This window comes from Photinus pyralis, unplaced genomic scaffold, assembly GCF_008802855.1.
Source record: "Photinus pyralis isolate 1611_PpyrPB1 unplaced genomic scaffold, Ppyr1.3 Ppyr1.4_LG8, whole genome shotgun sequence".
Taxonomy (NCBI): domain Eukaryota; kingdom Metazoa; phylum Arthropoda; class Insecta; order Coleoptera; family Lampyridae; genus Photinus; species Photinus pyralis.
The window spans coordinates 4,167,358-4,183,471 of record NW_022170819.1 but is presented as its reverse complement, the minus strand read 5'-3'; the positions used below and the strand labels follow the sequence as shown (position 1 = coordinate 4,183,471).

The 16,114-nt window shown below is 36.2% G+C and overlaps 1 protein-coding gene across 1 annotated transcript; it reads left to right on the top strand.

Annotated features, from left to right (window-relative positions):
- Positions 1-204: 204 nt before the first annotated feature.
- LOC116179780 (L-xylulose reductase-like) lies at positions 205-2,000 on the top strand. The gene is made up of 6 exons (XM_031499622.1): positions 205-513; positions 963-1,030; positions 1,080-1,160; positions 1,213-1,384; positions 1,431-1,748; positions 1,824-2,000. The coding sequence occupies exons 2-6, from the start codon at positions 979-981 to the stop codon at positions 1,936-1,938; spliced, it is 738 nt and encodes a 245-aa protein (XP_031355482.1). The 5' UTR covers positions 205-513; positions 963-978; the 3' UTR covers positions 1,939-2,000.
- The last annotated feature ends 14,114 nt before the right edge of the window (positions 2,001-16,114 follow it).

The window sequence follows — 16,114 nt, the reverse complement described above, 5'->3', positions numbered from 1 at the left end:
ATCTATGAGACGTGTTCCAAAAATTGAGTACTATTTTGTGAAGGGTTTTTATCAAAATCCACCAAATTAGCACATTTATATGACTGTGGAGTCCGACAAAGGGAATGCATGTGGTAACCCTGGACAATATCTGACTGATGGTGGAGTTAAAACCTCAAACGCGAAGAGTACTATGGCGAATCAGTTCTCGCCGGGTGTCCACGTCTAATAAGACACTAATGGCTTCGTTGCCGCGGCGGTTATGCTCGCCTCCAGTTGAAATGAGTGCCACGACGTTACGGAGGTACCGGAAGCATCCATAACGGTTTGCGTTTCTTAGCTGCCTTCATCCAGGGGAACCTGTTAGTATCCGTGTCGAAGCTATTACTTCTTTTGGGACCTTAGTAGGCAGGACAGCGAACGAATTTGTCGAGTTTGGGTGTAGGTTAATTAACTTATTCGACTGGCGCCATGTGGGAATATTATATGGTTTATAATTATAAAAGAAGGTTCGGAAGCACTCGAATTAATAAGGTATGTATTAACGTATGATTTGGTAAGCGATTCTAGTCAAAGCCAACGAATTTTGAAACACTAGTGGATTTTCACTGAAAATCAAACTTATTCCCAATCTGCACTAATAGGGAGACGTAACGTTTATTTCTGCAAAAATTAAAAAAGGTGGATTGCATTTAATAATTCAATTAGGGAACTTTAGTAGGCGATTCTGTATCTGGTCAAGAATTTATTTCAAGAAATTATTTTTCAATTTTTGTTTCAATAGTAATTGATTTTACACCCATTTTAATGAAGGTCAGTTCTCAAATTAACCATTTTGAGAAACAACAAATGTGGTTACCGACTAAAATTTAATTAAATATTTACATATTCTCGCGTAATGACTTTGAGGAGATAGTACTTATCCAACATATTCTAATCATAAAAGTTGAACTATTGACATTCACATTGTGAACGATCCCCAGTCTTAAACGGAACAAAATGGACATTCATTTCAATGGAAAAACTGCTTTGGTATCCGGAGCTGGACGAGGTGAGTCTATTTCTATGACCTGGTGCACTATCACTAATCATTTTTGTAGGCATTGGAAACGCTATAGCGAAACGATTGGCATTATGTGGTGCACAGGTCACCGCCCTAGATATAAACAGAGACAATTTAGGTAGGCACCCGTAAGTACGCAAATTTAGCCATAATTGAATATCAACTTCTAGAACGTCTGAGCGAAGAAGTTCCATCGGTCAAAACCATTTGCGTTGATTTATCCAATTGGTCAGAGACAAAAGAGGCGTTGAAGCACGTTGGCCAGATCGATTTGCTAGTAAATAACGCGGGAATTGCAATACTGGAACCCCTAGCAGATATTTCCGATGGAAATATTGATCGGTAAACTGCTATTTATCCAGCACGTTTCTTATGGTAGTACCTGCAGGTTGTTTTCCATCAACTTTAAAGCCGTGGTAAACTTGACGCAGATAGTAGCCCAAAGCTTACAGGATCGTAATGCTAGTGGGTCAATCGTAAATATTTCGTCGCAGACGTCCATGCGGGGTCTCAGAGAGCATGCGATTTATTCTTCGACCAAGGCGGCCGTTGACGCGTTCACGAGGGTGGCGGCTCTCGAATTAGGCGGGCAGAATGTCAGAATCAACTGTGTTAACCCCACTGTGGTCATGACGGAGTTAGGGCGCGAAGTATGGTCTGATCAGCGGGCAGCAGAGGAAATGAAAACGAAAATTCCTTTAAAAAGGTACCAATTTTTGTACAAGTATTCAAATAAAATTGCAACAATTAAAAATTTAAAAAAAATCGCATACTGTTTTAGGTTTGCAGAAGTAGACGAAGTAGTTGATGCAGTCCTGTTTTTGCTAAGCGATAAGGCCAACATGATCACTGGAACCTGTTTATCTGTCGATGGTGGATGTTTGGCAACTTTGTAATTTTTTGGCCGAATTAAGTCGTTTCGAGCACTGTCACTATATTAATAAACCGATACAACGAAATATCGAAGGATCCTCAGTATTACAATAACTTTTAACGATAATTTATTTTAATGTTACAAAATACATCAAATTCATGTCTTGGCCTTTGAGATAATGCTCTTAATCTTGTTTTGATCAAAATCCATGTGGTCGCCAAAAATAGATCAAATTCATGTTTTGATCATTGAGATAATGCTCTTGGTCTTTTTCCCAACGTTCTTGGTGCATAAATAACGATTTTGACATGTTTTGATCAAAATTCATGTGGTCGCCAAAAATAGATCAAATTCATGTTTTGGTCATTGAGATGATGCTCTTAGTCTTTTTCCCAACGATGTTGGTGCATAAATAACGATTTTGACATGTTTTGATCAAAATCCATGTGGTCGCCAGAAATGCATCAAATTTATGTCTTGAGCATTGAGATAATGCCCCTAGTCTTTTTCTCGACGATCTTGGTGCATAAATAACGATTTTGATTATTTTGATCAAAACCCATATGGCAATAATTTAACATTTTTGAATCACACACATGCGGTTATCAAATGTGCACGTGATGTACTCTTGCTGCATCAAGATAATGCGTTTGAAACCTTTTAAAACTCTAAATTCATGTATAAAGTGTAATTTTTGCTACATTTTGCTCTAAAACTTTCGACCTATACCACAGAGAAGAGTTATATTAAAGTGTTACACATCTAAGAGTCATAGGGAATAATCTAGCGGAAGTCCCAACCCGATACATGACCTAGGGAATGAAATATGTTGATTTCTATTATATTGAGCCCGTAGTTTTTCCTGTTCCCGATTCACTCGAAGTCCTATAACTTTTGTTCCTATTGAACCAGCTTCCTGAAAAAATAGCGTCCGTCCTTAATGTCCAAAGAACCCGTACACCAAATTTCAACTCAATCGGCCACTTTTAAAAAGAGTTAGAGCGCACACGGACGGACGGACGGACGGACGGCAATACAAAACTATAAAGGATCTGAGGATCCTTAATAATAAATTTAGAAAATCCTTTTGTTTAATTAAAAAATGAATTGCTTGATTGAGGGTAACAGTTCGGAAAACCACACGGAGGGAAAATCCGTATAGGAAACGTATTCAGACCAAAGAAAAAACTATCAATTTCATATATAAAATACAGGAAGGCACCAAAGTAGAGTCTCTCATAAAAGAAGGTTGCTTTTGGAGTAGTTTAGAAACAATTTTGATCCCTGACATATAATGTTCTTTAAGAGAAGTTAGTACAGACACTCCAAAAATATATCAAACAGGTTTTTGACAAATTCTTGGAGCTTTGTATGGTAGAAAGTTTAGTACAAGAAATGGTCGAATAATGGATAGTGCTCTGAGGCTGCCTAATAAAGGATGTTCTTGGAATATTATGAGAAACTTTCGAATTTCCACTCCTTCAAGGAAATTTAGCAAACGAGTTTTACAAAAATATCATTTTAAAAGTATATAGCTCTTTTATTATCGTTTCCTTGCTTTAGACATTTTTCAACTCAATTGAGAGTCTTTAAGTGAATTAAGCGTAAGAACGTATTAAGAGATTTTATTAGCGCTAATAATAGTGCTTAGCTTTGGGGGCCATTCGAAACAACGACAATTACCAGCTCCGACTAACACATCTCCAATAGCAGGACCTCTCGATTGTTAAAATTCTGAGCCATTGTAATAAATGCTATTCCTTACGAAATCGCTTCTCCTTAACTTCTTACATTAATTTATATCGTTCAGGAAGGCCTGCTTTCTCCAAGTCAATTCCTATTTTGAGGACCTAATGAACATAGAAGGGAATGGATGTAGATTGCTGTTATCTTCTGTAACCACTGTGAGAGGTCAGTCAGTTATGGTTGTAGCAACGCTGGCCAGACAAGTTCTCATCTGATCATAATCCAGCTTTGATCTTCCTATTATCCTCTTGAGGAATGAGGAGGTCCTTCCCCAAGCGAATTGATCTTTCCCAATAACCTCCAGACCAAGGTGATGCAGGTGAGATAAAGTTCCTCTGTATCTGTCGAATGTCGCATTTTTTTCTCACTTATTCCCAGTCGAGAGCATTAAACAAATTTGCCGCTCTTACGAAATTTGTTCCATTGTCTGAGAAAATTGTATTGGGCCTTCATACCTGTAAATAAACCTTTACAAGGCTTCCACAAATGGAAGTGATCCCAATGTACACAACGATAAACTGCACAGGTGAACAATACAACCAGGTTTTTTCCTCCTTCAAATAAATGGGCCCTGCAAGATCCACTCCAGTAGTAAATGGGTCCCCGTCCGATATCCTTTCTTTTGGTAAGGGAACTGGATCCACTTTTGGGGGTTTATCACTGTGACGAAAGACATGTTTTGCGGTCACTTTTGACACCGCCCTCTTGGAGTCAAACTATTTTCTGCCTTATATTCAAAGATCGTTTCTTTCGCTTTCCAACATTTGACAAAGTCGTGATTTTTATCATAAAAAATGCAAAAATCCTTCCCCATCACACTTGATAACGGAAGCTGTGGCCTGTCAGTGGGAGCCTTGAATATTGCTTTTACTCTGGCGGTCTCCCCTCCTACCATTACATTTTGATTGTTGTTGTACGTGTATATTTTGTCCTTCCAAAGGGATGTTTTTTAGCTAAAGAATATTAGTAGTCTCACTACGCTTGGTGTTCCAAAAGAAATAATGGATGTATAGATCTACAACAAGTTAGTCTATCTCAAAGTTTAGTACGAAAACAAATTATTGACGTGATACAAATTATTCTTGTTTAAATAAATCTAACTTTAAGGACTTTTGGTATGGTAACTTGGAAAATGTTATAATCAAATTTTATGAGGTATAATTTTCAAAACATCCAGCTTTATTTTAACGGGCTAACATTCCAAACACTGACACCCCGAGCTTGAAATTCTACCCTTGGAGTAAAGGTATATACCGCAGTTAAAAGGGCTATAAAGCACATAATTGGCGGAAAAACATGGGCGACGAAGTTTTCATTGTTTAAAACTTTATTGGCACACACTCACGCGCATTAAATAAACACGGGGCGTACGAGAATTAAGTTTAAGACGAGATATAGTTTCTGTAATTAAATACCAAAAACTCTTAGCATTTCGGCGGCGGCGGCGCTTGGAATTCGTCCAATTCCCGAATTTGTAGAAATTTTAAAAATATTTCACGGCTCCTCTCGAAGTAATTTATTTGTGTATCAAGGCGAACAGCTTCTCTCCATAATTGTTTTATTTTTCGAACGGTAATGTTATCCCCATCGGTTTTCGGGCGGCGCTTAAATTAGAAACTGGGGAAGCCGGGAGTTTACCGAATAAATTGTTCCGGGCGCAATATAAAATAAATTGGCCAAAGTCCTTCGCAACAAAAGAAAAGTGCCGCCAAAGGATAAGAGTTTTGGATTAAGATCTTTTAGTCCGGGAAAAAAGTAAAAACATTCGTACAAGTTAATTAAGTTAACTAGAAAATCTCTCCAAGGTAGAGGTTGGTGTCGACGCGTTTTAATTAAAGCAGTTGGGGGTAGAAGAGAAAAATTTGTTTTCACTTATGGGGATGCGATAAAATTTGATCCACGTTCAATCTTCTTAAGCACTGCGGCGATCGTCCGTCACAATTACAAAGCTCTTTACGGCCAAGACCTCGAGGGTGATTTACTGTGTGGCTATTTGCGATACTCAATGGATGTGTGAGGGTGAAATAATTATCGCAATCACGTGCGCCGATTCCCAGAGATTTTCATCAGTAACGCCATTGTGCGACAATTTCAATTATAAAATGCGCATTTCGAGCGTGATTAATAATAAGGCGAAGCGGGAAACAATTGCTCTTGTTCGATTAGCAAACGACATTCAAAAATTCGCGCAGCAACTCTAATTAGAAAAATGTTTGTGTAGAATGAAGAGATTAAACTGGGGAGTTCTGCTGGATACGGGAAGTTCGAGTGACATTTGTTCCCAGTCTGAATTATTTAGCCCCAACAAAGGCCGGTCTCTACGAACAATAGTCGGTCGGTTCGGTACCGTTCACATTTAAAACTTACTGGAGAAGCTGCTCATATTGCGAGACCAATATTTATCTCTCGGTTCGGTTGATTTATTCGTGGCCGGTTCGCTCGTTAGTTCTCGTTATCATCTATTTCCATTATAATTACACTTCTCTCCACATTAATCCTTTTTTTTTTGGAAATTGCGCTGTAACACAAAGAACTAGAACGAAGCGTAACGTGTAATTATTTCTCTGTGGAGAGAATCAATAAATTAAACCCCTGGATTTTTGTCACGCAAACTTTTATAGTGGATAGTTTTCACATTTTAATAAAACATAATTTTTTTTAACGCAATTTTCCTGCTCTAAAAATTATCGGGATTTTTTCACGACTGATACTGGCGTTTCGCCAGCTCCTTAGAAGTTTAATCCACGATCAGGGTTTATTATCTGACCACATATTAAAACACACCCGAACGAATTTGTGAGAAATAACCTTTCGTCCCTATGTGTCATATTATAGTTTGCTGACCCCTTACACCAATACGCTAAAAACTAAAGTAATTGTTTAGATTAACATAAGAGCGAACGATGGAGGAGGACATAAAACCAAATGACGAGAAGCTGTATACTATAAGCAGAAAAATCCCATACTCAGCAAAAAATTTATAGATACGCCGCGCGGCACCTACAACATTTTATGACTATTTTTATACGTACTGTGTAGAATGGATAAAAAGTATCTATTTTTGCTACCAGTTTCCAGATTACTTTAGCGCTTGAAAAAAAAAGAACGCTTCAACTGCAAATTGCTTGTCTATGCAATATTGCTTCGAGCAAATAAGAAATTAATGCCATTGAGACTTTGCAAATCGCCACTTTAAAGTGATGCAATGTGCTCAAAAAAACCTTTAATGAGAACAGAGCTGGGCAGAATACTTTCAAAAAGTATTTGAATACTAAATAGTAAATATTTTACACAAATCAAAGGTATTTGAAAACTAAATACTTTTACGTCCAGCACAAGCGAATACTAGATACAGATACATTGAAAAGTATTCAAATACTTAAAAAAATTGGTATTCAAATACTAGAATGTATTCGAATATTTTCAAAAGTATTCGTGTACCAGTTTTCAAAGGGATCGTACGTCGTGCAGATGATACGTACGCCTTTCTGGAATTAATCCTAGCGATTTTGGAACAGATCCATTTTTGACTATCCGTTTGTCCGTGTGCATGATAACTTGTTTAGAAACGTGCGATCGCTTTGAAAATTTGTACACATGGTTTTAAGGATATAAGAAAAGTCCCTATTGTTTTTAAGTTACGTAGACTATCGAGTTCGGTATTCAGATGTATCGGATTTTTATATTTGATTTTGTGACAATGGAAACATTAAACATTTCTAAATTGTTCTCAAATATTTGAATAACTTAAAAGTACTGTCTTTTTTTGAGGCCGGAAAAAAAAATTGTCTGATTGTCTGAAGATTGGGCTACTAGATCAAAAGTTACAGCCTTTTGAATTTTTTTTCGAAATTTGTTTTTTGTCCATAACTTTTTATTGAGAGGTCTAATCGAAAACGTACGAATTGTTTTGGATTCTACGCACCAAAATTAATAAGAAAAAGTGTTTTCCCGAGAAATTTTGGTGTAGTCGATTTTTGGTAAAAAAGGAAGGTTATACACTGCCTTTTTTTGAGGCCCGAAAAAAAAATTGTCTCAGATCGACCCGGAAAAAAATTTTCTTATAGAATGTGGCCTGTAGAATCCATAATTTCAAACAGTTCCAAGATTGGGCTACTAGTTCAAAAGTTACAGCCCTTTGAATTTTCTTTCGAAATTGGTTTCTAGTCTATAACTTTTGATTGAGAAGTCTGATCGAAAAAGTACGAACTGTTTTGGATTCTACGCACCAAAATTAATAAGAAAAAGTGTTTTCCCGAGAAATTTTGGTGTAGTCGATTTTTGGTAAAAAAGGAAGGTTATACACTGCCTTTTTTTGGGCCCCGAACAAAAAATTGTCTCAGATCGATCCGGAAAAAAAATTTTTCTTATAGAATGTGGCCTGTAGAATCCATAATTTCAAACAGTTCCAAGATTGGGCTACTAGTTCAAAAGTTACAGCCCTTTGAATTTTCTTTCGAAATTGGTTTCTAGTCTATAACTTTTGATTGAAAAATCTAATCGAAAAAGTACGAATTGTTTTGGATTCTACGCACCAAAATTAATAAGAAAAAGTGTTTTCCCGAGAAATTTTGGTGTAGTCGATTTTTGGTAAAAAAGGAAGGTTAAGTATTCAACACTATGCGAAGTATTCGAATACTTTATGAAGTATCCAAATACTTTGCGAAGTATTCGAATACTAAATATTTGTGAAAGTATTTGAGTTAGAAAAACAAATACTGCTTCCCTAAAAGTATTTAATTACAAAGTACTTGAATACTTTAAAGGATTTGAATACTAAAAAGTATTTACAAAATCGAATACTGCCCAGCTCTGAATGAGAATATCTGTGACAAAAGAGGCAATTTTGCGCAATTCCAAATTCAATCTTTTTGTAAACACAGTAGCTTTTCACGTGTAATAAATGTTTCTGTACAGTAACGCCACCCCGGGTTTCATAATCATTACAATTTTTATCACTTACAAAATTTCCCCGGCCTAAATCAAGCTTTTCAGTTTCACGGCCGGTTGCAGGAAAGCGAATTATAATCAAAATCCTACATTATTTGCCAAATCTGAGTTTAAACAAGAATTTTGACATTTGATTGGCTGCCTACTGCAATATAAAGCCAATCAAATGTATTAATACCGCATTAAACAATAATCCTGGATTTTTTTTGTGCAACTGGCCGTCAGTGTATTTAATGTGAATATTCTCAAATGTGTGTAAAAAAGACTAAGTTTCATAGTGTTAATAGCTTTTAAAGTAAATACAGTGTGTCCGTTTTGGGCGAGACTGCAGTATATCTCAGCTGTTTTTAAAGACTGAGACCACAAACAGAATCAATCTGGCAACGTTCGTTTCTGAGATACACGGTGAAAACGAAAAGTTTGACTTCTTGGGGTGTTATCGTATTTTACTACCCATGGAAGATAGGAAAAGTCTACTTTAGATTTTTTCTACCTAGAAACCAGTGACGTGGTAAAAAAAATTTTTGGACTATAGTATAGTTTCTGAGATTTTTTCAAATTTTGTAAATAAAATACCCTGTATACCTTAATGCCAATTGTAACCTATATTTTTTTTAATTTTAGCCACGAAAACCCTATTATTTTACTGTTTTTAAGGTAGGCCTTGGATTCATAGAGATTTTGTTTTGTTTATTGTATCCATGATAAATTAAAGCAGCTGATACCAATCAATAAAAATGACTGACGGTAGAAACATGCCATTTCAAACTTTTAAAAAATATGATATAATAATATAATTATATAAACAATGTAGGTTATGATACCTCAATGAAATCAGGAAAAACAATGCAAAAAAGTTAAAATACATAGGCTGTTGCGTTTAAAAAATACCAACTTTGCGTCAAATCACAGAAACGGTAGTCCAAAATTTTGTTGACTATGCCACTGAATTTTACGTAAAAATATTTACAATAGGCAGTTGCTACTTTTATCTTACATGAGTTGTAAGATATAGCATCTCAAAAAGTCACACTTTTCGTTTGCACTCTGTATCCCAGAAACAGACGTAGCTAGACTGATTCTGTTTGTGGTATTAAAATTTTCACAAAAAAGTGAAATAGGGTCGCGAAAACCGCAAGTCTCTAACTTAAAAACAGTTGAGATACACTGCAGTCTCAACCAAAATAGGACGCACTGTACACTGCAACATAGTGTCACAAGGTTGTAAAGTTTTTATGGTTTCTGATGTGTCAGGGGTCCTATTAATAAAGGTCACAGGCAATATCTATGTAACCACTAATTGCACAGCAACGGGAAAAAGATTTTTTTAACAAAAGACGCCTAGAGAAATCGCTGGAAATTATTTTTAAGTTTCGAAGTTTGCCGTTAGAGGGCGTACGATTCATGATTAAGTTGAAAAATGATTTTTTCCCTAGTAAATGTGAATATCGAATATCAGTGAAAACCGCACTTTCATATCAATTTCCTAAGCAGAGATATCTATGGCGAAAATACACCCATCCACAAATTTCGTGTAGCACCTTATGGTTTTTTAACATAACTTTGTCCGTGGTTAGAAAACTTCTAACCCATTTCATAATAGTTGTTCGGGAAGGTACGGCTCCATGCCAGCCAACGACGTATAATCATATTGCGAAAATCACGGTGAGCCGCAACCACCGAAAGATACGAATTGGAGGTAAACGCACGTTGTTCAACCGTCCACAAGTCCATTGCGAACGAAATACTAGTCCTTAGGAGGTGAATGACCGCTGCCCCATCACCCCACTATTCGCCAGGACTGAGTACAGTTCCATAAAAAATTGTAAATACCTCTCGTGGCTACCCTGCATATTCCAAAATTTCTCCCACGATTTTTAATTTCTAACAAAGGTTCTAAGTATACGTTGGCAACACGTAACACGATTTTTGAATAAACAGAATGGGCATCTTATCTGGAACACTGAATATATCTTCAAAACATTTGTGTGGTCAGTGGCATACTTCTGCATGGCCAAGGGGACCATAAATTTTATTTCATAGCAACCACTATTTTTATTACACACATTTTATGATGCTATAAGCAAACAAGTGTACCTATTCTTTAATACCATGTAAAGAAAACTATTGTCATTAAACAAAAAGTGTGCCCCCCTTGACCATGCACAAGTAAGTACGGCACTCGACACAAAAAATTTCAAGTACATAGATTGGCAGAAATTTTTTTATTAATTTAGATACCATAAAAGGCGTCTTTAAAAAAAAGTTGTTTTGAAGATATATTCAGCATTCCAGACAAACTTTCCACCCTGTATTATTTGGGTTAATAGGTGTTTCTGATTTACCTTTTGTAACATGTAATGTTTTGCTAAAGGTACAAGATCGCATAATCTTGAAGAAGATTGTAACGAAGCACTACTTCCGCCTTGAAGTTTACATACTTTCATGACCACCCTGTACGTGAACACCCGGTATCGTTACAAAAAATGTCGTGCCGAAAGTATTTGTGTTGATTCTAGGAGTTGAAGAAGGTAAAGGTAATTTCTTTAAGTTCTAGAGTTGACGTTGCCGTAAACAAAAACTGCAATTATGAATTAATTCGCCGTGTTCCCGTCAATTTTCTATTATGTTTGTTGCGTCCGAATTTAGAATTTATTTTTTTAAGCTTTATTTTCCCTCAAAGCTTCCTCTGAGGGCATTGTGCCACCAAAGCGACGCGAGGACGACACGACGTATCAACGATGTATTTTTTTGTGTTCAACCTGGGGTTTACATACACCGTATTCCCACCAACGCTACAACAATAGCTATTTACGCACCAAGGGCGTTACTAGGATGATTACGCCCGGAGAACGATGGAATCCCGCTCGAGGGCTTTATTTCATATTGGCGGGTAATTGTGCTTAATTTTTGTATTATATGTTGTATTTACTTTGACTTTAATAAAAAAATTTGAAGGAATGTAATTAACCTATATTTGTAGGGCGTAATGAATTCATTACGCCCTCTCATTACGCCCTGGTTGTTATGGATTTGTTTACGTATCTTGTATCCAAGGAGTTATCATTGAATTACAGTAAAGTGAAAAATAAAAACATCTAAGCTGCCTATCCGTTTCTTTTTGCCGAACGATTCGACAGTTCAGTTGTGAAGCAACATTCAAGCTGCGTGGCGGGGATATTTTGCGTTTTTAATGAGGAAAAGGGAAATGAAATCGTGTCGCTGTCCCGTCGCTATTGCGCTGCTTTGATGGGACAAGGCCCTTAGTTCCCTTTATCTTCCCTCACACTTTCCTATATCCTTCCTCAACCTTTTCTCTTAAGTTCTCATTTTTCTTTCTTTTGAAATACGTTGTATCTACCTTTTACCTACGCAATACGCGAATGACACGCATTTTTACCTGGATCCGCGATCTTATTAGGATTGATATTGGCGAACGTCACGATATAGATGAATTTCTACATTAACGACTTGGACAACTCTACCTACATTAACCTGGCAAATCTACTTAATTCTATCAACATTACTACTACCTACTTCGAAATATGTACTTCAAGATAGTCTTCCTGAATTGAATGCTATTATACCCGATTGTACGAGTAATCCGTGGTCGAGTCAAAATTTTACTTTTGATTAGTTAAGGTAAGTTGAATTATTGATTCTTATTGAGTATCAATTACGATTGCCGAGTGTCAGACGTTATAATGGCTTTCGCAATATTTTACGTGCCGTGCTATTCACTACCCCTCTTATTTGCTTGCTTGCGGTGATATCTGTTACAGATTAAGCAGAACGCGCCCTTTTGAACTCACAAGGTTGCGACCTGAAGTTCAAAGATTTTTTTTTTTTAATTTACGACGACTCCTTGATCTAACGTTTGATTACCTATTGGTTTTCGATATTCTGCTTTATTGATGTTTTTATTTTACTTCAACGGCCACACGAGCTCCAGTGTCCCCGGGCTTAAAACAGCCCTAAAGATTTTATCAAAAAGATTCTTTTCTAGATTTCTAAAAGCGGGAAATTCCTAAGAATTAGAAAGGTTTCTAAGGCGGTTTAGACTCTTAAAGTTGCTAACATCTTAAAAGGTGTCCTAAGATTTATGGAAATATTTCGAAGGATTTTAAAAACATTTTCAGGAAGAAACATGATATAAAAATTTTGTTTCAGTCATTTTAGAATTAATTATGGAGTTTAGAGACCAGGTGCGGTATACATAACGAGAAAAAGCGGCAAATCATTTTCAGTTGCTCAGACCGTAATGAGCGATTTTTCCCTTAACATAGTATAATTAATCAAATAAAAAGAAAGAGAGAGAAAAGCGATTTCTGCTGCTAGAGCTATGTGTATTATGTTACTTTTTATCGAAGACATTGCTGACAGGTGGAGGTATTCGTATAGATACCCTTTGCGATCATGGTCTAGAAGAACTTTGTCTTAGTGCGAAATCACTCCAGTTAAGAGTCTAAAATAACTTCTCACTCACTTCTACTCCTATCTGAGGGACGGAACATGGCAGGCTACAGAAAATATCGTTCATTAGGAAAAAGTGTTCAAGTGCTGGAGTGACTGCTCCAGGGTAAAGTTTACGGTACCTTTTTTTCCTTGTATAAACTGTGTTTCTATTTAGTCCTCGATTATTTACCTGCAACAAAAAACAGGGATTAGAAATTATGAAAAAAATTCATTTGTATAAATATAGTCGAAACTCTGCTCAAAAGAGCGAACCTTCAAGTCTATTTGGTTCTTTTAGCAAGCCTGAATACCTATATAATTTTAACGAACTGAATACATCTCAGTCAAAGAAATGATTTCCAAGAAAACATCGACTGAAGGAACTTCTCAGTTAAAGTTAGTAAAATGGGGCAGTATCACGTAAACGTGAGACGAAATTAAAATCTTGAAGACGAGACGATCAATATTGCGCAAAATTTGAATCATCGCCCCTCTCTCGTCATGCACAAGAAACTTTGCTTCGAGTTATTCGACTCTAAGATACTGCAAGTTGAATTATTGCATTCTACCCCTTTTGATCTAAAATTAATCCCATATTACGGTTTATCCTTAGAGAACGCCAAGATAGACAATTTTCAATCGGCCGTATATGAGAAACGCTTTGCAAACACCTTTAACGTTACAGGCGCCTCGAAAGTTTGAAAGCTATCGATGACAGCTTTATTTCGTTGGGGGCGATTATAATTTTGTTACGGCTGCACCTTTAAAAAATGTCGACGCTTTGACGGAATTGTTTTTTTATTTTGAGTTCGTGTGAAAGTATATCACGAATCGGTGCGTTGCGTCACGCCGAATGGGGGATGAATCTTTATACACAGTTCGTGAAGCGTAAGCGAATTTATAGCCCTGGTGTATTTGGATATAATAAACTAAGAGGAGTTATTTATCCATTTAACTGATTTAAATTCGATGAACTTCTGTTTGAAAAGACATTTGTACTAGCAGAAAAATATTTGGAGCTACCGTGGTTCTCAAAGTGATACTAATGAATTAATGTTACTTTTTTCTACGAGATCCCTGAAAATGAAGTCATAACGTATACCCATTACCTACACCCGTGCGTAATGAAAAAAATTAGAATAGATCATGTACGTTTGGACGTGATAATTATCTACAAATGTAAAAACCGTCAAGAGACGTCGTTTTGTGTTTTGCCTTATTTTCATTTTGAAATTCAGGTGGGTCGTAGAAAAAGTGTTACGTAATTCGGTTGTGCCGCTGGGGAGCATAGTGCGCAATTTGTCTACTTATCTGTAATACACACTATTACAACCTTATGACATAATATACTATTTTACAGTTCAATATAAAGATTACATATGTCCGAATTAAATTTAGCTACAGAAATGGGCGAATAAACGTAGATTTTCAACAGTAGAAATCTCTCATAGATTTGTGTGATTATACATTCAGACGGACGGACGGATACACTATTTGAGAAATTTTATACTGAAAATAAGCTGTAACTTTCCAAGTAACGTTACTTAAAAAGTTGAACAAAATTATATGCAGAGGGCGAGGTTTCATTTGACGTTAATTTTAGAACCCACTGACAGAAGACCAAATACACAAATTTTAGAACAATGTTACCCCCCTAATACACCCTCTAACGTAATATTTCGAATCATAATTAAATAACCCCTATCATCGTAAAATTTTCGAATCTATAGCTTCTTGAATCCCGCTTGAAATTGTTCTGAAGGAAACTACGTTCAATTATTATTTTTGGGGGGAAAAATTCCGTTCCAGGACTTAAAGAGGAAGGAGAGGAAATTGACCTTTATTCGCCAAAGAAATAATCGCCCAGGTATACTCGATTCCGGAATATTCGCCCCCTTAAAAAAGGATTAACAGGCTCTAACGAAACATTTCTACAATGTTTAAAATTCCCAATTCAGAAGGGATAATTGCAAAACAATAAACTTGTCACGCTACTCGATGAAATTAAGCGGATAGAGGAATGTTACGAGCTGTTTAAAATGATCCGCGTGCCAAATATTGTTTTTGAGAATGTGCAATTTGCATTTGAATTGTGTTATCATGTGTGGTTTTCAGGAAATTAATTAGCAAATTGCATAAAATGGGAGACTGCGAGTACACTTTATGTATCGTGACAACAGAAAAAAGGTCCGTATCCTAGTTGATCCTTTTGTTCCCTTTTTATTCAATTTTTGTGTCGACAGACGACGTATCAATTTGTTGTAACTCGGTTTGGGTTAGATAGGGGCTACGCTAAAGAACACTATCTTTTCGGGAGAATGAAATTATACCCTTCATTCATAAATAGTAAATTTTACGTTACGAGGCTGACACGTTTGTGGTAAATTTTAACTTTTCATCTCCTCCCGCTTCATAATCTTCGTTTTGGGCTTGTAGATGCGAAAAATATTTTTAGTTACGGTATATATTTATGGCAACAATCTCTCTGTTCGTCCGTCTCTCTGTCCTATCTAAAAGTTTTCTTATTTCAGTATTTCATCTGCGACATTATATCTGGCAGTCTATTAAAGAGAACGAGAGGAAATTGCTCCTGCTGTATTGTTTTTGTTAGTTTGTTAGTTATCTGTTCCTACACTCGTTTTGTTATATTATTACTCAAACTGGAGCAAACTGTGTTCCTTTCAAATTCTCAACGCTTTTCTGTTTATAACTTCCCTTGTATCTCTAAGCGTCTATTACCTACAATGGCGTCAAGGTTTCGCTAAAAATCTGTTATCTAAAATTGACTCACTCATAAATGGATGGAATATAAAGAAACAATGCGTTTGTATTTATAATTATAAACGATGCCATTGTACTTCCTACTGATTATAATACATAGCAGCAAGTGATTACTGTGGAAGTTTGCATTTGAACAATTAGTTTGATTTATATTAATCTATTGCGGGCTTTATAAAATTAGAGCAAATTTACTATAAATTATTGCTGCCGATTAAACGTATGGAATGGTTGATGCGTCAACTAACTACGCGGGTTTCCATCTAAAT

What these genes read in the sequence shown, in the direction of transcription:
- LOC116179780 (XM_031499622.1), top strand. Translation starts at nt 979, where the DNA reads ATGGACATTCATTTCAATGGAAAAACTGCTTTGGTATCCGGAGCTGGA. An exon ending in TCCGATGGAAATATTGATCG is followed by an intron (nt 1,385 to 1,430) that starts GTAAACTGCTAT and finishes TAGTACCTGCAG; the next exon opens with GTTGTTTTCCATCAACTTTA. An exon ending in ACGAAAATTCCTTTAAAAAG is followed by an intron (nt 1,749 to 1,823) that starts GTACCAATTTTT and finishes ATACTGTTTTAG; the next exon opens with GTTTGCAGAAGTAGACGAAG.